The 27,143-nt window shown below is 36.9% G+C and overlaps 1 protein-coding gene across 1 annotated transcript; it reads left to right on the plus strand.

Annotated features, from left to right (window-relative positions):
- Nucleotide 1: 1 nt before the first annotated feature.
- On the plus strand, nt 2-27,057 carry LOC102224189 (tyrosine-protein kinase JAK2). The gene is made up of 24 exons (XM_014472896.2): nt 2-306; nt 10,252-10,504; nt 14,480-14,603; nt 14,736-14,856; nt 15,481-15,626; nt 16,354-16,648; nt 16,743-16,862; nt 17,426-17,583; nt 17,691-17,802; nt 18,523-18,709; nt 19,370-19,491; nt 20,728-20,862; nt 20,944-21,031; nt 21,862-21,989; nt 22,118-22,256; nt 22,449-22,600; nt 22,852-23,002; nt 23,225-23,358; nt 23,690-23,879; nt 24,088-24,212; nt 24,295-24,467; nt 25,063-25,180; nt 25,355-25,468; nt 25,543-27,057. The coding sequence occupies exons 2-24, from the start codon at nt 10,270-10,272 to the stop codon at nt 25,648-25,650; spliced, it is 3,375 nt and encodes a 1,124-aa protein (XP_014328382.1). The 5' UTR covers nt 2-306; nt 10,252-10,269; the 3' UTR covers nt 25,651-27,057.
- The last annotated feature ends 86 nt before the right edge of the window (nt 27,058-27,143 follow it).

Consider the following 27,143-nt stretch of genomic DNA (forward strand, 5'->3'; position numbering starts at 1 on the left):
AAGCAGTAGACGGGAGTAACTATCAGAGGTTGTACGCTTGGGTTCGTGTTATTTTGTTGTTGTTTCTTACTTCGAAGAACGCAGCAAGTCGTAATAAAAAAAAACAAACACCTTCCGCCGAGTGAACAAGGTGGAGGAAGAGATACGGGGAGCGACAGAATGGCAGCCGGGGACAAATTAACGGAGCGGCTGTCGACGACTGGGGATTGTAGCATAGCTAGCTAATGGGGAGTCGAGAGCTGGACTTCACGCCGACCTGAGTTCATTTGAGGAAACTCAGAGCAGCAACACACTGCGGCAAGCTGGGTAAGAGTTTGGTCGTTATAATGCATGTGTTACGCTATAACCATCCTTCTTCGCTGTTTCCTTATTGGCTTCTCAGTTGAGGTGTAAAAGCGCTGTTTTGTTGTTGTTTCTGTAACTTGATTGTCCGTTTTGCGGGTGAAAATGTTGGCAAACCAATTAGATAAGCCTCATCAACTGAAGAGAGAATTGTAAAAACACTTCATTTTCTGTATTGTTCAAGGGGCTGTGTTGTTCAAGGTCATACGGTCGTCATATGATCATCCGTCAGGGTAAAAACTAATCCAAAAATACTTACTCAGATATAACTGAATTCATGAGGTTGTGTTATAATTTGCACAGGTCGTCGGTACAAATGCAAAATGTCTAAACAAGCATGTCAAAACAAACGATTGACTCTGATCGATCTAGACAGCTGCAGCGTTTTAAAAACCGAACCTCGCTAATAATTAATTATGTCCCTGAATTTACATTGAAAGCTGAGAAATGTTTTAACCCCCTAAATTACCCCCCCAAAAATGCTGATGCATTTATTTGAGATATTGTCATAAAACGTCTAGCAAATTTGTTAAATGTTTATCTTTTTTTAGTGGTTGGAACAGTCAAGTAATACAATTGTACGTTGTTTTTTACTGTTAAATATTATACTTTTAAGTTGAAAAACTGTGACAGAGCAATATGCACGCATTGACATCAGTTGTGTAGACATGTACTACACACTAACACTTTTGCTTTACTACTAAACAACATTTAGTATAATGTTTAATGCCTACAACTGCTTGGTCAAAAACTGTTGTGGTAATATGCTCTGACATCATAAGTCTGAAAGTAAGGAAATCTTTCTTGAGCAGCTTAAAAACTCTGCAGCGAACAGCTCAGTTGTTTTGTATTGCTATATTTGTTCATTTCCAAATTTAAATGAAGTTTAATGTGCATTCATCACTTATACATCTCATTTTATGCCCTTTATATGTTGTTGGAAATTCCCAAATGAGATGTGCTAAATTGGTAGAAGAATTCTAAATCAGAGAAATGCACTTATTTTAAGTTTTGAGGCGGAATTAGATCATATGTATTTTCATATGAGATCGTCTCCGCAATGCATTAGTCATACACATTTTATAACCTTTAAAATCACCTGTCCATGTCATTTCACTTACTTTTTGAATTTCAGTGGTTGACTTCATAACCTCTTCCTCCTGTGTAATGTCTCATTGGTTCTTATCTTGGTTTTGTTATATGTATTATAAATTGTTAGGTTTATATATCTGGACACTGACAGGCTTACCAGATTTCTGTTTACCTTAGCATTTCAATCATACTTCTATAATGGGCCTGGGTTTAATGCTCAGACTCTCCTGGTATCCACATTCAAAATTGGATGAAAGTTTTAGGAGTTTCAGCTCCTTAACATGTGCCATCTTCTTTTTAAAGCTCAAAATGTAATTAAACAATTGACTCAAAGGCTTTTTCATGAGTAGGTGTGGGCAGTTCCTTTGTCGTGCCATTATCAATTAAGCTGATTAAAGGCCTGGAGTTGATTTGAGGTGTAGTGTTCGCATTTGGAAGATTTTGCTGACAACATGCTGATAAAGGAGCTCTACATGCAAGTGAAACAAACTATGTTTGCTAAGCTGCAAAAACAACAACAAAAACATATTTGAGAGATTGCTGCAACATTAGAAGTGGAAAAATTCAACGTCTGGTACAATCTGATAAAGTAAGAAAGCACTGAATGACTTGGATGTCCATGGAGGACAACATGGATGATTGCAGAATCATTTCCAGAAACCTAAGTCACAACAGTCAACCAGATGAGCACCACTCTTCAGGAGGTAGGTATACCAACATACCAAGTCTACTATAAAAAGAAGACTGCATGAAAGCACACAGAGGGTTCAGATCATGGTGCAAGCCACTCCTCAGCCTCAAGAATAAAATAAGCTAGATTGGATTTTGCCAAAAACATCTAAAGAAGTTAGCACAGCTCTGGAAGAACATTCTTTGGACAGACGAAACCAAGATCAACCTCTACCAAAATGATGGCAAGAAAAAAGTATGAAGAAGGCAGAGAGCATCTCCTGATAAAAAGCATACCACATTATTTGTAAAATATGGCTTGCGGTTTTTTTTGCTGTCAGTGGCACTGAGACACTAATGTTTAGTGGTAATGATTATAGTACAGAAACAGTCGATTGAATTCTGAGGTGTTCAAATGCAGTTAAATGTAGTCAAACAGATTGATATGTTTATGGCGTTTCATAATGCAAATGGACAATTACCTAAAACATTCAGCCAAAGCAACCAAAAAGTAATCCAAATTGTTAAAAAAAAAAAAGTGAAATGGCCCCTTGGCAGGTGTGAGTTGATTCATAGTCAGTACAAAACATCCTGAGGAAATCAGTTGTCTGTACCAACGATGCAACGGGATGAAATTCCACAAAATGATCAAAACTGCAAAATTAAAAAAAATTATGAATGAATTAAAGTGGCTGATTTAGTAATAATAGAGTTGTTTGGGTGCCAATGAAAGATTATTGTGCTAAATGATTAACAAAGTCAGTAAATTGGGGTAATGTGATGATGTTCAGGTGGTGTATTAGGAAGGAGATGATCTCTGGAGTTTTGTTATTGTCTGTTTATTTTTCTTTTTAGCTATTAAAAGCATTATAAAATTAGTTGCAACCTATTTAATCTCCATTTAACAGAAAACTTCTCCATTTCATCATCTTTCCTTTTCGCGTCTTCCATCGGCTGACTCTTTAATAATTTGCCTTGTGGTACATACTTTGAGTTTGTCCTAAATGTCCTACTTGTAGTCATGCTGAAAGTCATTGAAATATTAATCATTATAATACATAAGCTTCTTCAGTTCTCTATGGACAAAAAATATCCAACATAACAGTTTTTTTCATCTTTGATCATCTCAGCATGTTATTTGTCAGTTTTATGCTGCTCTGTTTGCATTCTCAGCATTTCTGTGGTCATTCTAGTTGAGCCTTTGCTACTACTTACCCCAGATCTGGAGATATTCTCATTCAATCTCTATAATGGCTTGGGAGACATTCAAGAGAACATTGCAAGCATATCAAAATGAGGGAAATGTGTCCCAGAAGGATCACAGAGAGTTCACATGTTTTCATCTGTGTAGGAATTATCCATTTGCAGATGAAGAGCTTATAGAAATGCTCTCTTCCTTTTCTATGTGAACTAAAACTGTGCAAAAGACATGCATTTTATGATTTAATATTTTATTTTCAAAGAATCTTGCTTTTTTGTAAAGTCTTTAAGCGGTTTTGACAAACGTTTTTGCTTTTCTTATAAAATAATTGGCAGTTTCAGACATTTGAAGCGAAAACCTGAGTCATATTGCTAAACAATGCTCTTATTTGACTGGAGTGATGTTCTATATAGATGATTAATTTCAGAAGTTGGCTCGTCTGTTTCTCTTCAGAACAAACTGTTTCCAGTTCAGATGTCCTGAGAATGTCTCTTTATTCTGGTTTTGTGTGTTAAAGCTTTAAAGTTTGCAACATTTGAATCAGTTTTGACAAATAACACTAATATGAACTCTTATTCTGACTCTATAATCTGTTAGAGGGACCTCTTGGAGGATACAGTAAGTATACATTCATCACATCAATCTGTGCTGGAGTTATTGTTTCTCCAGCACATATGTTCTTTTCTTCTTCTGATGTAGTGTTTCACTTGTATGTAGGCAGGGTTGATTCATTTGACAAAGAGACTTCAGTTTTCATTTTGGGTTTTACTGGAAGAAAACAATGGTGACAGTTATGATTGAGGGGAAAGTACATTCTTGGTGCATCTAAAATCATGTCTTACAGTTTTATTCAGGTCAGAACAGCAAACTTCTCTGTCAGCTGGTGCAATTACAAAAAAGGGGGTTGACAGGTTTAAAATGGAACAAGAAGACACGGCAAAGTTTTGCCTGGAAGATGTTCAGTTATTGTCATGTAAGCCTGGGTGATTAAAACTCCTGTTTGGTAATGTTGAACAGTTTGTCCAACACTGCCAGGACTGAGTTAAAAATCTATATCAAATAATTTCAGAATGAACTTAATTGGTTTTTGATCAAGGTATTTCAAAAAGCTGATTTTCCATAATGTTTTGTTTTAACTTTTAACAGAGCAATGCTTTCACTTTGATTTAAAACCATAGTAAGCAATGTGTGAAAACAAGTATGAACACGTGCAGGAAAAGGAAACTCCTGCACACCCGTCTTACTTTCATGGCTTTATTCTGTGGTTTGTTCTGTATGTTTTTCATTGATGATGTAATGTGAAAAGTTTTGCCAAAGTTATTCAGGTGTGACGATTTTTTTGTTTGCCAAATGGCAAATATCCCCAGCACCTTTGTTGAAGATGTGTATATGCTGAAAAAAAATTTATGCACTATGGAAAAAGGCAAGAAATGAAAACAAATAAGAAAATAAATAATTATTTTATTTTAAAATTTGTTTGTAATAAAATCAGCATCTCTACAATTCTTGTCATTCTTAACACTTCTCGTAGAACAAGCTTTTAGTTGTTTATAAGGACTCCCAATAGCTGCAGTACGATTTTCATCCTCACACCTGAATACTTTTTGTGCAGTTCTGTTTTGATTGTATTGTAATAAAGTGTAACTAAAGCATTTTAAAGTTATATTGCACTTTTTGGCCAATCAGAGTGTTTAATGTGGACATAGTTAATAAATAAGACTGTTGTGGGGGCTTTTGTATAAGATGAGGGCAAAAAAAATAGCCTTAGAATGAAAATGTTTGGTGTGTCACAAAGTGTTTGTCTTTTATTACTTACGTCATTTGCCTTCATTTTAGTTTCAAAGCACATAGCACCACAAATGTCCTGTGACTTTTACGCAAGCATATTTTTCGAAGAAAAAAGTAACCCATATCCTGTTTTCGCCTTTGAAAGGAGACAAAATGTTTCTACACTAAGAAAACATTTTTCTTAGTTTTCTAATTTTTTTGTAATTAGAAAAAAATTACAAAAAAAGTCAATTGTGTGAGAATGTAATAATTTATGTATGCTCTAGTCTTCTGAAATATGACAGGATTAGGCCAACTGTTTCCTGTTGCCAAATGGACATTTGAGGCGTAAGAAAAACCTGAATTGTAGAGAGGGTGGATATTCAGTTGTCAAATCAGTGACAAATCAATATAACATTTCAATTATGAAAAATAAAAACGTCTAGGATAAATTCAGATTTAGTTACAGCTGCAGCTCATGCTTGTGTCAGTTGATCAGATTCAGTATAAGTGTTATAAAGACTGATAGTGTTAGTTACAACCAGGCACGATTGAATGTTTGGCAAATTATTGCTGCAGCACTTATTTGAAAATCACCGCATCTTCTATATACTTTTTTTATATTATGAGCACAGTTTTAATGAGTGAGTTTTTCTTTTTTTTTTTACTCGATTAACCCATAGGCATTTGGGATAAATAAGTCCATGATGTATTAATAACTACGTTTATATGCACAACAATTTTCTGTCTACTGACCTTTGCAAACATTTGACTCTACCTCAATTTATGTTGCATAAAATTTTCCGCTAAGCGCTGACTGCTCAATTACTTTTAGTCACAGTGTGTGTCATTTGTGTTCACCCATAACCTCAATTACAACCAAAGCACTTAAAATATGTGCGGTTGGTGCTATATTGAAATGGCTATTTGTTGATTTTACCAAGGTAGGCTTGATCTAATTTATGCACAGTTCGGTCTTAATTTTGTCTTTACATTGATTTAACTTTCTTTGGAGCATTTATTTTGTTAAACTTTGATTTTACATTTAGCTTTTTCCTGTACTAAGCTTATAAAATGCTTTTATGATTTTTTTTTTGTTGTCTCTACAGACTGAAAAAAAAGAGATATTTTGATATTTTATCTGCTGTTGTCAAACAGGTTGGATCAAAAGAAATGCTGAATGAATGATTGATGCATCTTTGAAAGAAATCAAAATCACTCTTGCTTAAAAAAAAATATGTGCAGGCTAACTACATACTAGAAATGCTTGGGAACTTGTAAACTTTCTAAAACAAATACACTGTTGCATAAGCAAAGAAGGCGAGCCTTACCAGTAACAGGCAATATGAACTTTAGACAACATTCCTGAAAGTGACCAAAACAGTTACTTCTGTTTACTTTAGCTTAAATGATCTATCCTGTCATTTGGTGGCATAAAAGTGATGCAGTACAGAGATTCAACTGATAGCACACTGCGCTGGGTGTGTTTATGTTATGTGTCTGCGGTTAGTGACAGCATCTAAGCTATGAAATAGACAATAACATGACTTGGGAAATGGGAAGTTTTATTTAGTATTTTAAGGGTAAGACATCCAGATTGATCTTATATGCCAATAGCTACGTTTTGCTATATTTTCTGAGATTTTTATGGAAACCGGAAACATTTCCTCACCACATAATGAGACAAGTTTCCCTTTGAGATTGAATATTTCATCCTAAAAAAGTGATCTGCTCTATACTAATCAAAGTTGTGCATTTGGTTTTAAGGTGGGCTACATTTGGTATGATTTGACATCTTAAATTTTGTACTCGTTGATCTTCTACAACAAACAAGACTTCTGGCTACGATGGTGCAGATAGCACAGCTGGTTTGAGGTGAGGCCTGTGAACATTTTTGAGACGGGTTGTTTTGCACGGCTTCTCTGTAGCATACAGATGGTGTGTAAAGTACCGTCACACTCCCCTACTGCTGACTCCTCCTTCTGTTTTTATATCAGTCTTTGAAGGGGATTTCCCTTTTGAGGCGACATAGGCTGAGTTCAAAGGTGTTGATGCTTTTAAGTGATTGGAGGTTTAATGAGAAGATGGAAAAGCATTATTTGAATCGCTATCATTATTTTACATAGTTTGCCTGGGTTGCTACTGTTGACAACTGTTGCTGTTGGAGTTTTCTATGTCACTTGAGAAATATTTTGGCCTTTTCAGCTATGAGTCAGTGTGAACTGTCTTTGCCAGCTTTTCCCTTATGGACACCAGAACCTTGCAAGTTTTTCTCAGAAAAGCACAAAGGTACTTTCCTGTCAGGACCATGCCTCATTTTTCTGAGGTGTTGCTGTTTTCTACTTTGCCAAACCTCTATCATGTGTTTTTTATGCAGTCTTTGCAAATTACATCATAGAATTAAATAATTTTATCAGCATAAATCAATGAAACCAACTGATTCATTGCTGGCATTTTGCCCTGTGGGTTTTCACAAATTTTTAAGTCAAAAAGAAATCCATTGAAGTCTTTAGAGTGTTCAGCAGTCACTGTAGGATCTTATCTGAGGTCCTAATGGCGGGCTCTCTACCTGACAACTTCAGTGTTTTATATATTGTTTGGATTTGATTTTTGGCATACTAAAGGTATAGCTAGCTTGAGAAGATACAGGGTACAACTGCAAAGTATCGGAAAAACAGGCAATTTTGTTATAATTGTTAAATATTTAAATAACTTCTGCGTTTTACCTCACATTTTCACCACTTGTCTCATATTTTTTCCACCATTACAATGTCCACAACACTCTTCTGAGCTTGTGGGTCTTCAAGACCGCAAAAATCTCAATTAGAAATGGCCAAAAATATTCTTGTCATGCAGAGCAGAAAAAAATCAAGGCACTTAAATATAGTAACTTATCAAATACTGAATCCAAGATCTCCAAGCTGCAGTCTTTGACATATTTTGCAGCTCTACTGGGGCACATATCCTTGGACATATGAACTGGACCAGAAGTTTGGGTCGGATCAACCACTTAGATTCCTTTGTGGTGAAGTGAAATAATATTGTCAGTATAGCTGATGTATACTGTATACAAAAGTAGAAATTTTGAGTTTCTTATTTTTTTTTTTTTTGAAATGTTGAGCCAATAATATGGATATTAATGATCCATGTTTTATTTGCTTTTTGTCTGATAATATACGTTTTAGCTCCTATGCACACAGAAACCAGATAGCTGTCCATTTAAGGCAATAAAGGAGAAAAACAGCAGCCACTAACTAAATGAGTTATTTATCAGAAAATTACCATACCTTGCTATGTTTTACAGGACTAAAAAAGAATTAGTAGGGGTTAAAAGAAAAATCTCCAGCTGGTCAACTGTATTTAAAAAGAGAGATTCCCATAAAAAACCTGGAAATGTACCAAAAAGGCTTTTATATGGGAAAAATGGCAACAGGCATGTAATGGCCGATGAAGCCTTCTGAGAAGATTTCATTCTTTGTTTACAGTTTGCTCAATGTTTTTTTTATGAAGATGGTTAAAAGAAGCTTTCATATTCTAAAGAGAATACAATTTACTATGCAGAAAAGGGTACAGATGAATTAATGTGTGCACACAAACATATAAATCTTTTTCTGCATATTAAATAATGTTTATTAGAGGGGTGTGAGCTGAAAAGATTTATACCTACAAAATCTGCTTGACTTAGTGTGCAGAGCATTGTAGAGTATTTCAATTTCTACATCATGATGATGTTCCTGGTCGAGCTTAACAATAAAACTTTAGGTAAGTTAGACCTAGTTAGAAATTGATCTTTTTTCTGTTTATAGTGGTTATATTCTCAATTCTTTCACTTTCAGTACCTGTTTTTGAAAAAAAAAGTATTCAAATTTTTTTGAAATGAGCAACTTTGTCATGATAATTGCCTGCCTGACCCATTTTGGGGATCGTGCATTAACCCAGAGCTGCTAAAGCTGGAGCTGTGTTCCTCTGTCAGTGGCTATATTGTGCCTTTGTTTTCTGTCTTGTTTTAACCTGACCTATTTTGAAACTGCTGTTGAGTCATTTGTTCAATTTTTTTTTTCTTCAAATGTTTTCCTGTTTGGTAGAATTTATTGCATTTGTACTTCTAACTATAGTAACAATGGAATCATGCATGTAAACATAATAAAATAGTCAAATGATGTTGTTTCGTCATCTTTATCTAGCTTTTACTTAATCTAGCACTGATGCACTTAATTTGCATTGCAGTGCTCTATCAGAATTAAGGGATACAGACTGAAAGTTTGTCAAAGTTATTGTAGTTCTCCAAGGAACAGTGTTGTAACTTTAAAGGAAGCTCAACATGTTTTTGATTGAATTGCCCAGTTCATGTCAGTTGAATAGGAGGCACTTGTAGCTGCCAGTGGACCCGAGAGGTGATAAGCAGTAAAATGTGGCTGAACTGATATCCATAACTCAAGCAAGCATGGCTGATAACACACATCTGACTCACTGTCTGCAGGCTTGGTGATAAACGTTTTGGGTGTGTAAACAGCAACAAAAATTAGTGAACTGTCTTTTTTTTCATTCTTCTCTATAGACTTGTTTTAAGCTTCCAACCATGCAACCTCAGCAATGTCAGTGTCACCTAAAACAGAGGATTTAAAAATATTTAGCACTACAGTACTGTCCCTTACAAAAGCTTGCAGACACTTTAACATTTTGTCATATTACAGCCATAAACTTGGACTTATTTCATAGGAATTTATCAGATAAACCAACTTATGGTACAGTATAATTGAAGAAAAATGACATATGGTTTTCAAAACTGTTTTACATATTAAAAACATAAAAAGTGAGGCATATAATTGCATTAATGTCATTCAGATAATATCATAGAACCACCGATTGCTGTAGTTATAGCAGCAAATCTTTCTGGGTTTGTCTACCAGCTTTACACAGCAGATTTTCCCCCTTTTGTCCCTGGAAAATAGCTCAAGCTCAGTATGTTCTTTGAATTATTTGCTATGATGTAAGGTTTTTATTTTGGAAAATAAGGATAAAATCGAGATTGTGAGTATTCTGCAAAGGAGTTCTATAATATTTTTAACTTTATTGCCCAGCAGTGAGCCAGAAACTGACTCAACTGCATAAATAGACACATCTTCAGGAACTGCTGCGTTCACTCACTTATTTTTGACTTATTTCTCCTTTTGTTGCAGTTTTTCAGTAAGGAGCACATGGCCTTTATTCTGCTGACAGACATGGACCCTCTTTCTTCCAACCCTACAACACTTGACGGCTTATCCACTGACCCTGACCCCAAGCAGGAAGTAAAGGCAGTTACTTTAACTCTTCACCTTTACCACCTGGGAAAGACTGAAGAAAGGAGCAGCTGCTCAGAAGACACCCTCACATTTCCACCGGGAGAGTATGTAGCAGAAGAACTGTGCATCACTGCTGCCAAAGCTTGTGGTGAGTTCCCTTAGCATTTTACTTCTCAGATTTAACCTATACAACTGTCATATTTGTTTAGCTGATTTAGGTCTTTACTTAGCAAATCTTTTAATGGTTTTTGCACAAAAAAAACCAAAAACTCCAATCCGTTTCACTCTCGAACAATCATCTTGGGTTTATAGGCAGTTACTTACTATGCTCCGTTTACATATTTCTTGTTCTGCATTAGCAACTTTTTAAGTGTTTACGTACATCGTGTTCTCATTTTTAACATCACATCTTATTGTTCCTGTAAGATTGTTTGGTTCTGCTTTTGATGGTGTTTGTGTGCCTTGCTGAGGAACCACACCTGATCTAAATGCATCATAGCATTTAGATCGGATCGGAAAGTGTTGTTTTGTTTTAATCAATAAACAAATACGTGTAGTGAAAATTGTGGATAAAGTGTATGGTCAGTCCACCAGTATTTCTGATATTTAAAGCAAACAACAAATCAATAAATATCAGTATTGACAATTATCGAGATTGCAAATAGGAAACGCTTATATAATGATACGTTTTTCAGTCATATCGTCCAGCCCTAACACAAACTAGTATTGACAATATATTAAACACTGTTTGCTATAAACATAGATGGTACAACACAATACAGCACAAGGGTGCACTAAAATGCCATAAATTTCATTTTAAAAAATCTGAATGACAACCTACATATATTAACGCGGTCTTAAGGCCTCCATGTTTTTTTGTCAAGTATGTACATCTCAGTCTCAGTTTGTAAAGTTCAGAAGCAGTTCAGTGTATCAGCCAGTCTACAAATATGACCGGTATTTTCACTTCTAGTGTTGGCTATAGGTGTCCTTTGACTATAGCCACTTTCACTACACGTAGTTACAAATGCCCCCTTAACTAAAGACTGTACATGAATAAAGAGTGGCACACATGCGCTGCACCCTTGCGGTAATGGACAGATTCCACAGGCAGTCAGCAGGGCATACTAAGATACTGGATACTAAAGTATAATTTCTAGAGTAAAATTATGGTAAAAAGCTGAAACAGGTGGAGCTTTTGATCTGATTTCAGGGTATTTCTGGTTCTTCAAAGAAAATGTATCAAGATGACAAGACTTTTTGTTTTACTACACTAAGAAAAAGTGATTTTTTTTTTGTAACTTTTCCTCATAATCATGTACAGACAAAGTTTGCTAGACAGTTAGAAACGGGAGGTATTACATGCAAATCTGTGGGAGTCAGGGTAGTGATGCTGCTGTAACAGTGGTTAGTCCGTTAAGGACACATCTGGAAACAATAAAACTCTTTTGCTTTGCTTTAATGCTATTCTGTTTTACTCTTGGGTTGGTAGCGAGTAGAACTTCTTAAAAATATTTCCCTGCAGCCAACTGCATCTTGTATTGCTGAAAAATCCTGATTGTGCTTTTAGCATTTAGACAATGTTCTCTTTGTAATTTAATGGAAAAAGCATTTCTGTTTTTTATAGAAAACAAAAAATATTGTATCTATTATTTCCAGAAATTCACAACAAAGAAAATCAAACAAGTACTTTGATTTTGTTGCTCAATGGAGCAACAATTTCTTTGTTGCTCCATTGATTATAGTTATTATTCTTTATTGAACTCAGTCTGCTTTCACATCTTGTTTTAATTTTTTTTAAGATAACTCATATGTGGAAGTGTTCTGTTTTCGATCTGCTTCTTGCCTGTGTTTCTTCTTCCACAATCTCTTGCCCCATTTTTTTGATATGTTAAACAAGTTTTGCCTCTTGCTCTTCCTTGTGTTCTCTATCCTCTAATATTGAATTCCTCTGCAGCTCAGTCTGTTTTTTATTTACTCGTCTGTCTTTCCTGCTGTCTCTCTCTCTTTTTGTCTCTTTCTTGGTTGAACCACATTTGTATCACACGTGTGACATTGTTTTCAATGGTTGGGCACGATTACAGACAGACATCTTTGTTAAGTTTGTGTTCTGGTGGTCCTGAATAGGCATGTAACAAAACAGTATCAACATGTAACAATAACATGGTAATGGCTTGTAGCATACAATGACACCATCATGTATGTTAATAATGCAAGAACACATTTGCAACGATCATTAAACTTTAAATTCTAATGAACAGTAACTCTGGAACTGGAAGACATTTTAAATATCCAAATAAATAAACAAAACAAGTAATAAAATAAGTTAAAGGCTCTGTAAACAAAATTGTCCTTCAAAAAAGGGCTAGATTTTTGAAACTTTTGTCATTACGTTTTTGGTAGAAAGAGAAGAGAAAAACAGTAAATCATGCAAATGGAAAATATTGAGCTTGTTTTACTTTATCATGCAATTAACTGATTTACATCACTGCATTCCTACGTAGTGATGTCTGCAAAATGTATGCTACATTGCAAAACATTTTATTTTCTATTTCATGTTACATAACTTCTAAAAATAGCACAATGCATTCAATTTGACTGTGCATGTATAAACATTGCCTCGCAAAAGAATTCATACCCTTTCAACTTTTGCACATTTTCTCACATTACAACCACAAAACCTCAATGCATTTTCTGGGATTACCTGTGATAGACCAATAGAATATAGAGCTTTTTTGTGAAGGGGAAGGCTAAGGAGGTATGATTTATACATTTTCTTACAAATAAAAAACTAAGCAGAGTGGTGGGCATTTGTGTTTAACCCCCCTACACAGAACCACCATATTAATGCAAATCTAAGCCTCTAGTCTTATGTCTCCACCAGATTTACATCTAGGAACTGAAATTTTTGCCGTGCTGCATCTGCAGTTGTGCAGATGCTTTTTCCATTTCCAGATGATTGAACAGTGTTCTGTGAGTTGTCTGAAGGTTGGGGCATTGTTTTTGCAAACCATCACTGCCTTAAACTGTATGCTAAGTTTGCTTGGACTTCTGGAGCAAAGCCATTACTCTGTATTTGATTTAGAGGTGTCAAAGTGACGGACGTCAGATATAAATGTGTTCTTAATCTTAAAGATATTTGTAAGTTTTTGCTAACTGTTTATACTTTTCCTTCATTTTATAGTAAACACACCCAGTTCAGTTGTTTAATTTATATGTAGGCATTTCATATCTTAATGAACATGGGACTTGACTTGTTCAAACTTTGACATTACTTCCCCTGTTGTGGTTCGGCTACTTCCTTTTAAGCAGGACTTCTCATCTCTTGCACTTGCCTCACACTTGACTGCTTCCTGTGGTACAATGACATTTTCTGTCTGCCAGTTCCAGTTGGTATGATTGGTAAAACTGCTTACTTTGTTCTGGTGCAGACTGAAAAACAGTGGGAGCATAAGACACAATAATGCAAAGACAATTGGACTTAATTCTTAGTAGTTTGTCACTTTTACAATGTAATCACAAGATGAAACACATACAGTTCACACTGATTGTTGTCGTTATTAGATCTGTCACCCTTTATTGCAAAACTAGAGATTTTTGCAACTGACAGAAAACAGAGGGATTTTTCATCAGACAACGTTAAAATATCAGCCTGTTAAAATATACTACAAATCTTTGGGTGAATAAAGAAATGCTCACTGCATCTCAGGGTTTTCTTATTATTGAAGCGATGCTGAGGTTACATTTGCGAGGTGGTTGGTGGTTCTCTGGGGAATTCTCACAATGTTCAGCGGTGTTTCTGTAGATTTGAGACGAAAAGGTTTGAATGTAGTAAGCCACAAATTCAACAAAGTAAAATAAAAAATCTGAAGTTTTAGCAAAATGTTTTTTCCTGTTAAGCACCTGAGCTATTGCATGTGAGTCTTCATAATAATTAAGATTTTTCTTTTGTTTGGTTAAGTGTACCAATACAGACAGCTGACAAAGGTGCCTTATTTTCTTATTAAGTATCAAAAAGGTGGGTTAATGTCATACTTTCCTATAAGTCCACGTTTTAGTTTTCATTATGGCATTTATATTGGAGCTAAACTAAAAATTTAAGGATATTTGTTCTCTCTTTCAGGAATTAGCCCGGTGTACTGCAGCTTGTTTTGCCTGATGAGAGAAAATGACCGGATATATTTTCCTCCTAATCACATCTTCAAACTGCACAACTCAGCCAGTGAAAACCTGCACTTCAGAATCAGGTAGCAAACTTTAGGGGTTTTCATTCTTCAATTTAAAAAAAAAAAAACAAAAACAAAACTTGTTTCAGTGGTGAATATTTTTTTCTAGTTTTGCTGATTTTTCTTTTCTTTTTTGATATGCTTTTTGTCCAGATACTATTTTCCAGGCTGGTATAACAGCAGTAGCTCCTTCTACGCCCATCGTTATGGCTTGTCCAAAGAGATGGAAAGCCCAGTAATGGATGACTGTGTCATGGCCTACCTGTTTGCTCAGGTTTGTCTTAGTGCCTCATGCATTACAGCAGAAAATGTTGCTTAAGGACTAATCTTCTCTACTGAAGCTCCAACACTTCTCTTTTTGTTCTCATTTACCCTTTATAAGATGACAAGAAGAGCTGCTGGGTGGAGATAGCTTCTTATTTCCTTCTCTTTGACTGACTGGCAGTCTGCATGTCCTCTGTGTCAGCCCTTTGTTTTGTTTAGCTATGAAAACAGGAAGTGAAGTAGTAAGAGTTTTCAAGAAGCGCAAATGAGGAACAAGACTCGTTTTAGGATTCCATGTGTTTGCATGAGTCTTTGCATACAGGCCTGTGGTTTTGTGTATATGCCTGAGTTTCAAAATAATTTCTGCTTTTTTTGTCCTCACATTTGTGCAAACCTCACATGCACACACACCACACCACTTTGGTTTGACTGTTTATCTCTAGGGTTACTTTGTCACCATGAGCAGCTACAAAGTTTTTGCTGTATGTATATATGCACAGTAGTTGTTTAAAGGTTTAAGGTATCTTGTCTCCTGATACACAGCGAGCTGCTAACATAACATGTTTGACCTGCTCCTTTCACTGCTACATTTATTTTTAATATTTATACTTTTTAAATCCTTCACCTGTTGCAGTGGCGCAGTGACTTTTTAAATGGCTGGGTTCATATTCCGGTCAGCCATGAATCTCAGGAGGAGTGCCTGGGTATGGCTGTTCTTGACATGATGAGACTAGCTAAAGAGAGCAATCTGTCACCGGTGGATATCTACAATGATACCAGGTATTGGATACTTCCTCATTTAATATGGTAAAAATGGCTTGTACCATCCAGAGGAACGCTTCACACTAAAGACAGTCATTGACCCATTCTGGCACATATTCATTTGCTGAGTGAATATGAGAAATGTTGATGAAACGTAGAGCTGCAGCTCCGACAAATTTGGAAACTCCCCTGTTGATTAATTCATTAATTTATTGGGTAATTGGATAGCCATGTTCGACATCATTAGGCTTCTTTTGGAAGCACCATACTAGTATTTGAAATTAAAATGTCATCTGTAGTTTTCTTGCATAAAAGTATTTCTGAACAGCAACTCTGTAACAAATATAGTGTGGCTTGTACTGCATTTTTTTATGTATAACTGGTAGGTGTTCTCCACGAATTGGCACTGAATAGTTCATATACATCCATTAAAGCTGCAGTGTGTAACCTTTACAAATATGTTTTTTTTAATATATACAGTATATATATGTTAAAACTGTCACTATGTTGTGACAGTATAGCATGAGATATATATACGGTAATCTGAAAAAAATCAAGCTTGTCTGCCTCCTCCCTGTGGTATTGCAGCCATTTTCAGAAATACAGTGCTCAGTCAGAAACAACCAATCAGAGTCAAGAGGGTCTTAGCGGTGCTCAAATCCTCCCCCTCACTGAATGAAATATCTTTAATTTTTTTTCACCTTCATCTCCATCTAAAACCCGCCTGACCCCTTCCCTGCTTTAGCTACAAGTCCTTCCTCCCCAGATGCATGAGGAACCGCATCCAAGAGTACAACCTGCTGACCCGGAAGAGGATCCGCTACCGCTTCCGACGGTTCATCCAGCAGTTCAGTGAGTGCAAAGCCACTGTATGCAACCTGAAGCTCAAATACTTGATGAACCTGGAGATGCTGCTGCCCTCTGTGTACTCTGAGCGCTTCCAAGTGACTGACCTGTCCTCACGAGAGGTTACCATCGTGGTGATGGGCAACAAGGGCATCCTTTGGTCTAAAGGAAAAGGAGAGGAGGGAGCAGAGGAGGTAAAGGCTTTAATGAAAACCCAGAGGATGTTGATGTGTCGAGTCATAGGGGACAAGTAAAAAAAATTCCTGTGTTTACCTTTTATGTGACTAGGAGCTGGAGATATATTGTGATTTCCCAGAGGTGATCGACATCAGCATCAAACAGGGCAGCAAGGAAGGCTCAGCAGAAAGTCGCATCGTTTCCCTCACCAGACAGGACAGTCAGATCTTGGTACAGTGCTTCCCCCTTTCTGCACAGCTGTTACTAATAACTATAATACCTTTCAGATGTAATTATTGATGAAGAGTCTAGAGCTAATTTACTGCACATGCATGACATCCAGGAAACCTGTTTGTAACTTTGAATGTAAGTCGTGTCTCTTCTTTGACAACAGCAGAAATATTAAGGCTTTACTCAGAGCAATCTGTTCCCTAAGCAAAATATCTGCAAAATTATTGACAGATGTAATCAAAGTAGTTGAGAAGGAGCCTAAGATGAGATATTAGCTTCAAAATTTAATATTCTTTGCAACTCATGCAGTGCTGTGCAAAATTACTCATATGGCATAAACGTTAAGTACTTCTAATAAGTAAGAAGGATGAACTTTTAAATTACATTTTCAAGGACGCAAAAACGTTTTACCAGTAAAGCTTAAGTTTTGTAATTACCTTGTATTCACATTTTTATTTGAAAAAGCAAAAATATAAATTTATGTAGCCCAAAATTTACATTGATTTCAGTACATCTAGTGCAGAATAACAGTTCCATTGAATTATTTATTTTGCATCTCAAAGGAGCTGGAGTTCCAGTTGCTCTCCGAGGCCCTGTCTTTTGTTTCTTTGGTTGATGGATACTACCGACTGGTCGCCGACGCCCATCACTACCTGTGTAAAGAAGTTGCCCCACCAAGACTTCTCGAGTGCATTCAGAGTTACTGCCATGGCCCTGTATCGTGAGTTTCTCTGTTGTTTACTAAACCAGCACATGAAGCATGTCGTCATGCCCTCACAACCACAAACCTTTTAACGCAAAGGGCACATTTTGCTTCTTTGATCACAGGATGGAGTTTACAATTAGTAAGCTGCGTCGTTTGGGTAACTATCAAGGCCTCTACATCCTACGCTGCAGCCCCCGAGAGTATGACAAATTCTTCATGTCCTTTGTTGTTGGGGTAAGATGTTTTGAATTTGTTCCCCTGCGTCTCATTTGAACCAGTAGGTTCCAGGATTACGTAACAGCTATTATTCAAGGAGGACAACATTTTGTTTTTAGTTGCACTAAATGTTTGATTTAAGTATGCAATTCTATACAGGATTACTGCAGAATTTGGAAACATACCAGGAAAATCTTCATGATCCAATGTTTTTCTTTCATTTATTTCAAGTGTCTTTTCCTCCACGCTTTTATTCTTGTCTTTGCTCACTTTCCTTGTCCTTCATTGTGTCATTCTTCCTGGTGTCCATCCTTCTCTGTGCTCTTATTTTCTTGAGACTTTCCCTTTCAGCTTTCCTTTTGTTGTCTCCTGTTAATTTCTTCATTCTGTTTTTTTCTGCCTCTCTTCTTCCCTTCACTATTTCCTTGTTGTTGCACTTTCTTTTTTGCATTTTTCCTTTATTTGTGTCTTCCATTCTTCCTCTCTTCCTTACTTCTTTTCTTACTGTTTGTAATTCAGTTTCTGGTATTCCTGGTATAAGTCAGGTTAAAGAAAATGCAGGCTTTTACACATGTTAAACCACTAGAGGGAGCAATTGGGCTATTTTTGTATACCTTTGCAATCGTTTACTCTTTCATTTTTATTTGTACCTTCAGTACCACTGCTTTTAGTAATTGTAAATTTAATTTACTAAGAATAATAATTAAACATGTAGGGAAACTTGTTTTTGTTTTTCAGTATGAAACCATGGTGGATTATAAACATTGTCAGATTGTGAAGACGGAGTCGGGAGAGTTCATCCTGAGCGGTGCCAAAAGAAGCTTTGGTTCTCTGAAAGAGCTCATGCATTGCTACCAAAAGGAGGCGCTCCGCACTGATGGGTACACTTTCCAGCTCATCAGGTGCTGTCCACCCAGCCAGAAAGGTCAGAATTCAAATTAACATAATAAAATAACAATACCGAGAGTAGGGAAGCGTTAGGAATTGTTGTTTTCTTTTTTATATGTAATCTCTGTACTTTAGTCTTAACAGTTTACTCGATTGTACTTTTGGTATCTTGGTTTCCCCACACATAAAAGAACATGAAACCATTATACAAGAAGAAATACTGAAAACAGTACAGCCCAAGACAAGTCAGCAATAAATTTCGGTCATATTCATATACATTAATTGTAACATTACTGAAAAGTCAATTTATTTAAGTAACTCAATTCACCAAGTGAAACAGAATATATAAATTAAATCTAGACTGATGTTTTTAAGCCTTTATTTCTCTCAATTACATTTATATTTTCATTCACAGCTAGTGGAAACACTTGAATAATTTAAAGTTGGAATATTGCAGTGGACCAATACTACTTTAGATGCTTAGACATTCCCAAAATATTGTTATACTTACAACTACTTTCAGTCTTTGAAATAATTTCTGCACATAATTTCCATCCTTTTTTTTATTATTATGAAACTTGTTTCTAAATAAAATAAATGTCCTCTAAGGGTTGTGGTCTTGCTGAAATTATGTGCATGAAATTTCAAAGTCAAAGGTTTTTTTCCCCAGGTCCTCTTTATCTTTATGCTTCCACAGACAAATCCAACCTGCTGGTGTGCAGAAATAACCAAACTACAGACGTCCCTCCATCTCCATCACTTCACAAACACATCAGCCAGATGGTTTTCCACAAAATCCGCAAAGAAGACCTTATCTTTGTAAGTCGATGTTTAATGTCACCATTATCAATAACGGCCATATCTACACCTCTGTTCTTGTGATGTATAATTACTGGGAAATCAACTTTTTGTTGAATGACTATTGAAAAGGCTTAATTTTCCAGACTATAATTGTTATTTAAAAATAACATAAAATTCAGAAACTTTTTTATTTCCTTTTTTTTTTCCAATTTATTAACTTTCCATTGTTTGAGCTACTTACTGATTATTAACATCTTTTTGCATCAAAACTCCTTCCACTTGGGTTCAATTTAAATACAAAGGTTGAGCTATTTTTTTAAAAAATTGTGTAAAATGAGGTTATGCTGATCATAAGCTGTTATTTAAAGATAAACATTTACAGGAAGTACTGTGCAGTATCAGGAATATTTTGTACACATGCCTATTATCTCATAAACTAATGTAAAAATCTAGAAAATTATTTTAGGAAGTGTATGACATTTTTAATTAAACATTTTCAGAAACTCTGTAGGAAATGGTAAAAGAGAATAACTACTCCCCTAAAAGTGTCCATATGTACATAAAGAGTAATAATAAAAAAATAAAGGCTGGATGAGAACCCAAATTTATCCAGCCAGTGCATATAGTGAGTGTGGGATCTTGGGTCATAAAATTTCCATAGAAACAATCTATTTTAAAGATTTTTTACACATCTTTTCCAGTTACGGAAATTATTGGAAAAGGCCCTCTGCATTCTGGGTTTGACTCTTTGTTACAACTTCTTCTTTTTGATACTTTCAGTATGTCATTGAAATATCTCGGTGTAAATCTGGACGTGAACTGTACACTTATAATAACAATATAATAATGCTAAATGTAGAAACAAAATAAACAGAAAGGTTGCAGACCTAAGTATGCAATAACTTTTGATTATAAACAATTTTTGCTGCATCAGCTGCAGTCCTGCAGGACATGTTGGACTTTCTCTTCCTGTGACCTTTAGTTTACCGTATTTTTCAATTTCTCTATGAAGTTTTTTTTTTTTTTTTTTTTGCCAAAACACAGTACTCTGACATAGATCAGAAACAGAAAAAATGACAATTTTCCTTTCCTCAAACATATTGAATTTTTTATTTCTTTTTAAAAAAATTAGGAGCTTGTTTGAGGCTTCTTCATTTTGAGACAGTTATTTGGTTTTTGATGGGGTTTTGTCTGAGTGAAATATGGAATGTCATACTTTTTGAGAGTGGCTTAATGGCAATTAAACTGTTTCAGAATGAAAGTCTGGGCCAAGGAACGTTTACAAAGCTCTTTCGTGGTGTGAGGAAGGAACTGGGGGATTATGGGGAGGTTCACCAGATGGATGTGGCGGTCAAGATTCTGGACAAGGCTCATCGTAGTTTTTCAGAGGTTGGTCATGTTGAATGAGTTAAGTAATGATCATTTCAAGGGTTTAGATTGGAATAATTATGTTCTTGTTTTCTTCCTCAGTCCTTCTTTGAGGCCGCCAGCATGATGAGCCAGCTGTCCCACAAGCACTTACTCCTCATTTATGGTGTGTGTGTTTGTGGTGACGAAAGTAAGTAACGTACACCAAAACTAAAAAACATCCTTTCACACAATTATGGCAGATTGGTGTTTTTTTTTTTATATTCAAAATGAGTTGGTCTGTTTTATATTCTGGAACTAAGTAATTATTCTCTAACCCTCTGCCATTGTTTTGGACCCACAATTCTCAACAACTCTTTATATTCATTGATGTTTATGGTCCAAAGGCAGCTTTTCCATCAGACTGAGGTCTGAACATTTCCTTATTCAGCCGTTCTGCTCTGACTTGGCTGCTCTGTTTGGAATCGTTGTCCTGTTAAATGACTGAATTTGGGTCAAGATGTGGTTGTTAAACAGATGGCCTCCATTTATGTGGAAGAGTTCATTGGCATGGGGTTAACACACACACCTGAATGCTCCATACCCGCAAACCACAGGAAATGCATTTTATTAGTTCCTGATGCATAAAATCTAAAACTAAAAGAAATGTGGTTCCATTTGATTCTTCCTCCAGTCTATGTAAAGTTTTGATACAGTCTAGTTTTTACAGGTCTGGAGACAATATTTCCAGCCTTTCTGCTCTATTTTTTGTCTTTTACACACACCGTCACCTGTGAAAGTTGCAAAAGATGACAGAAGCTGAATGCATCACATAACAAGAGTTGCTTATTGAATTTTGGTGTAATTTTGTTTTGAAGAATTGAGCCTAAATTGCTGGAATCCTTTTGAAAGATTTAGACACAGTATTAAAGAAATTATAGATAAAACTGTCAAATTATTGGTGGAGCTGCTCTACTTTACTGAAATTGTAGGGACCAGAGTAATATATTTTCTTGCTCTTTGTCTTTACATGTATTTCAGACATGATGGTGCAGGAGTATGGAAAGTTTGGCTCTCTGGACATTTATTTGAAAAAGAAGAAAAACTGTGTCAACATCACCTGGAAGCTAGAAGTGGCCAAACAGTTAGCCTGGGCTATGCATTACCTGGTAAGACTTTACAAGAAATCCAGTCTGTCTTGTTCTGAATTAACTGTTTGTCATTTTAATTTTTGAGGCCTTCAACAATTCTAGTGCACGGTAAAAAAAAGAGTCTGTTTTCAATTTATTTTCTACAGGAGGATAAAAGCGTAGTTCATGGGAATGTTTGTGCCAAAAACATTCTGCTGATCAGAGAGGAGGACCGGAAGACGGGCAGCCTGCCTTTCATCAAGCTCAGTGATCCTGGTATCAGCATCACCGTTCTGCCTAGAGAAGGTGAGAAACTTCACGTAACGCATGAAGGCGCAAACGTCATTCCTGTGTGAGGCCATGTGAAAATAAAAGGCACCAGAACTGTTTGGTGTGATCTTCTGCTACCTGTACAGACACTGATCACCTCCACTTTCTGTAACTCCTGTTTTTTCTCTTTTTTTCCTTTTTTCTTTTTCTTACACATCTGCTTCCTAGTTCTGGTGGAGCGTATCCCGTGGGTGCCCCCTGAGTGCATCGAAAACCCCCAGAATCTGAGCTTAGCAACAGACAAGTGGGGCTTCGGGACGACGCTTTGGGAGATCTGCAGCGGGGGAGAAAAACCACTCAGCACCCTGGACTCCTCAAAGGTCCCACAGCTACAAATATATGCTTGATAAATATTGACTTTGTTTTACTATTAAGAATGAATTCAGTGATGGTTAAATTTGATTTTAATTAATTTCTCCTGCATTTTGAACAAAAATGCAAACGCTTCCCCAAACTCAGGAGAAGTGATGAAACACATACCCAATGGATTCTGCAAACTTAATGTCTGCGTTACCTACGTTTGATCATTTTTCCATGTGAAACTTCTGAACCTTACTGTATGCATCTGCAGAAGAACCTGTTCTATGAGGACAGGCACCAGCTGCCGGCTCCAAAGTGGACTGAGTTGGCCAACCTGATAAACAGCTGCATGGACTATGAGCCTTTACACCGACCCTCCTTCAGGACAATCATCAGAGACCTCAACAGTCTTTTCACTCCAGGTGGGAAAACAAGTAGAAGTAGAAAACATGTTTGAGTCTATAATAAGAGTTTATCTTGTGTGAACTACCAGTGAGCAGGAAGTGTATGGATGTAGCAGCAAACTGCAATATCCAACATGTTTGTCCACCGACTACAGTTAAACATTTAGCTTTTATGCACCATCTCACCACGTCTTTTGCTACCGATAATGAAAAGGACATTTTTGAAACATGATTTTGCAGATTATGAATTGCTGGTGGAGAGCGACATGGTTCCCAACAGGACCCGAGGGTTTGGCTTCCCGTGGGCCTCAGTGAGCCAGGAGCCAGCACAGTTTGAGGAGAGACACTTGATCTTCCTCAAGCAGCTGGGCAAAGTAAGCCAAACTCTCTGTGAATGCACAGAAACAGCTGTCATGACTACAAGGACTTGCAGTCCGTTTGCTAACTGTTTGTATAAAGTGTCCATCTTTACAGAGAAATAGAGATACTTCTAGAAACATATTTTAGAGAAATAATGTTTTAATTTAAGCCACTAGCCCAGATCTATTAAACAGTTTCCTTTGGAGAAATATTTTGGAATGAGGCATTGTCCAACTCTGTTGCACAGTACCATACTTGTTACTTTATGTAGCTTTTGTTTACATTAATCTAAGGTTGTTTCTCACCGGTGTTTCAATGTGTTCTCATTCTGCCTGAACGCTGCAGGGCAACTTTGGCAGTGTTGAGATGTGCCGGTACGACCCGCTGCAGGACAGCACCGGGGAGGTGGTGGCTGTGAAGAAGCTGCAGCACAGTACAGCTGAGCACCTTCGGGACTTTGAGCGGGAAATCGAAATCCTCAAATCGCTTCACCATGAGAACATTGTTAAATACAAAGGAGTGTGCTACAGTGCAGGTGTGAAAAAATGCCTCGGCAACTACCTGAAAATGTTTTTATTTTCCCTCTCAAACTTACTGCTTTCCCTCTACAGTGCTTCTATTTTGTTTCTTGTGTAACAGCAAGTTTTTATCAATGACATGTTCACACTACCTTTGTTTTCAATTAATTTTCTACCATGAAAACAAAGAAATCCCATTCATATTCAACCATCTTCTTCCTGTAGGTAGAAGAAACCTTCGTCTCATCATGGAGTACCTCCCCTTCGGCAGCTTGAGAGATTATCTCATCAAACACAAGGACCACATTGACTCCATAAAACTGCTGCACTACGCATCGCAGATATGCAAGGTAACACAATTAAAAAGCTTGCAGACAAACTGAAGTACATGCTGATGAGCCTGATGCTGATTAAATCATGAACTTCTTCCAGGGCATGGACTACCTCGGTGGCAAACGGTACATTCACAGAGACCTGGCCACCAGGAACATTCTGGTGGAGAGCGAGATGAGGGTGAAGATCGGCGATTTTGGCCTAACTAAAGTCCTGCCGCAGGACAAGGAGTACTACACTGTCAGGGAGCCTGGGGAGAGCCCCATCTTCTGGTGAGGACTGTCGGGGAGCAACTATGCTGTTTTTGTTTAGGCATATGTTTTTGTCAAAAGAAGATGGAGAAACAGCGACTGGCTGTCAAGAAGATGTAAAAAGATTAAATAATCTTTTTAAACAGTGAGGCAGATCAAAAATAGATTTGTCCAGAGTGCTGTTTGTCACACATGCATCAAATAATATAATTTTAATAGAAAGACACTCCATTCTGTATGAAGAGTGCAAGTTTTCGGAGATTTGGATGATGATTCTGGAACACTAAAATGCAACAAACCCCCTATGTGTGACATGGGAAGACGGGATCTTTTTTCTGGTGTGATAATTTCATCTTTTGTGTTCATGCCACATCCATCCACAGGACTACTTTATGTGGTTTCTAAATGCTCAAGGATTTAATCTTCTGCCTGAAAATTGATGTGAATAATTAAATGCCCTTATTTTTAAACGGTAAAGAGCAAAATGGATAATTTTTTTATTTGCATCTCTTAATGGATACATTAAAAGAATCTGCTGAATTTTGTTTATCCGTTTATTGGATTATTATAATAATTGTTAGTCGCAGCCGTAATAATGTCTTGCTGTTTGTTGCAGGTATGCCCCTGAGTCGCTGACAGAGAGCAAGTTCTCCGTAGCGTCTGACGTCTGGAGCTTCGGCGTCGTTCTGTATGAGCTCTTTACCTACAGTGACAAGAACTGCAGCCCCCCAGCGGTACGGCGCCTCTTTGTTCTTAGTTTAACTACCCACCTCACACTTAAATTAAATATCTTCATTCAAGTTGAGTTTGAAAACAACCATCAGTTTTACTGCCTCACATATGTGATCGGGACTCTTTTTTTTTTTTTTTTTAAACAATTATTGAGAGCAAACTCTTCTGTGTTGTAGGTTTTCATGGAGAAAATTGGAAATGAAAAGCAGGGCCAGATGATCGTCTACCATTTGATCGACCTGCTGAAACAAGGATATAGACTCCCTGCTCCTGAAAACTGCCTAAAGGAGGTCTGCAGCAATTACAAGTTTAGTGTTTATTGTCACCATAATGTGGCTTTAACTTCTTCCTTTTGCTCCTTCAGATTCACAAGATCATGATGGAGTGCTGGAGCAGTGACCCGAAACTGCGGCCCACATTCAAGGCCCTAATCCAGCGGGTGGAGACTGTGCGAGAGAGCAAGGACGGATGAGATGGACGCAGCGAATTCCTGAACTGTTGACCTGCTGGTGTTGACGTGCGCAAGTCAGTCGTCACACAACAATCAGAGTTACCAATGGAGTTTAGGTGGTGGCTGTATTCGCACTTGTGGCAGCTCGACCGCTTCATGAAGAAAAGACTGAAATAACGAGAACACTACAGCTAACTCAAAGATTTTCTCTGATGTTTTCAAGTACAATTCTACGTTTTTTTTCGTTTTTTTTTTTTGGTGTTTACAATACAAACTGCATTCCGAACAGACTTTCAGCCATGTGGCTGCACTTGAAATCACAAGGAAACCAAGAGGTTCCAGTTCTTCACCGGAGTTGGTGCTAGGGTCAGTCTTTAAGTGGTTCTGCCTTGCTTTTCCACCACTGTCATTACATCATTATAAACATCTCATCTAATTATTGTTTGGTCCCCCCCATCTTCTGAGAATGGAGGCAATTCAACCAAAGAAATAGGATTTATCCAAGTATTACTGCAAGCAGATGCCCCAATATAACCAACGTGGTTTATTAACACTTCTAAAAAACTGAGCTTTTGGATGCCTGATCTAACACAGCTTTTAGAGAAAGATTTATTAACACACCTGTGTTGAAGAACTGAGTCAGAAAGGAGAATAATCAGCTCTGACCACAGCCGTAAACCGGCTTACTTAAACTCTGAGATAGATCATTTCAGAATAAGCTGTGAAAAGAGACGGTCATCTTCTGTTATTCTTATGCTAATCTGACAAATTACTATTGTTGAAGCACAGTTTTTACAGTTTTAATAAAGCCCAAAACTAAATTCTGGTTTTAAACGTTTTAAACGTGGCATTTATTAAAAAGAGTTCTTTCCTTTGGTCCGATTGCGACCTGGATTAGCACGGGATTCCGAGCCCGGCTTAGATTTTGTCTTGGTGAAGCTCTGGGAACAGTTTGGTGGAAAAGGCTCTAATGAGACCCAGAGATTTGTTTGGACCTTCTCTGTTACTGTGGAATCAAATGTGCATAGATAAAGCGACTTGCAAAAGTATTTACACCCTGAGAAGTTTAACAAACGTGTGAAGGCTTCACCAACAACTGCATTAATACAGTTTAAATTATACACAGACAAACTGGATTAGTAATGAAGGGAGTTCTAAAGGGAATTACCGAACTGAACCGAACTGAACATTAACCGGTTAGTGCGCGACTTGCCAGTGGAAAAACGCCTATAGTGAATCTGGGGAGGCAGCTAGAGATTAGGGAAATTGCAGATAGGCCTTCCAACCTCAAAGACTTGGAGTTCATCACAAAACCTAAAACATTAAAGACCAGTGGAAAGATGAAAAATGTGCCCAGTAATTACAGGAAGAGCTGGACTGCCGTTATGCCAAGCAAGATTTTTCCATTGATTGTTGAGGAAGGTAGAGTTTTCAACTAAATACATGGGAGTTGTGAAGTGACAAAATTTAAAAAGACTTTAGGGGTAGGGATAATTTTACATGGCACCCTAAGT

The sequence above is a fragment of the Xiphophorus maculatus genome, chromosome 8, assembly GCF_002775205.1.
Source record: "Xiphophorus maculatus strain JP 163 A chromosome 8, X_maculatus-5.0-male, whole genome shotgun sequence".
Taxonomy (NCBI): Eukaryota; Metazoa; Chordata; class Actinopteri; order Cyprinodontiformes; family Poeciliidae; genus Xiphophorus; species Xiphophorus maculatus.

Excerpts from the sequence above, each read along its gene's own strand:
- LOC102224189 (XM_014472896.2), top strand. The coding sequence starts at position 10,270 with ATGGCCTTTATTCTGCTGACAGACATGGACCCTCTTTCTTCCAACCCT. Across the intron at positions 17,584-17,690 it reads TACTGCCATGGCCCTGTATC|GATGGAGTTTACAATTAGTA; the intron begins GTGAGTTTCTCT and ends CTTTGATCACAG. Across the intron at positions 18,710-19,369 it reads CTGTCCACCCAGCCAGAAAG|ACAAATCCAACCTGCTGGTG; the intron begins GTCAGAATTCAA and ends ATGCTTCCACAG.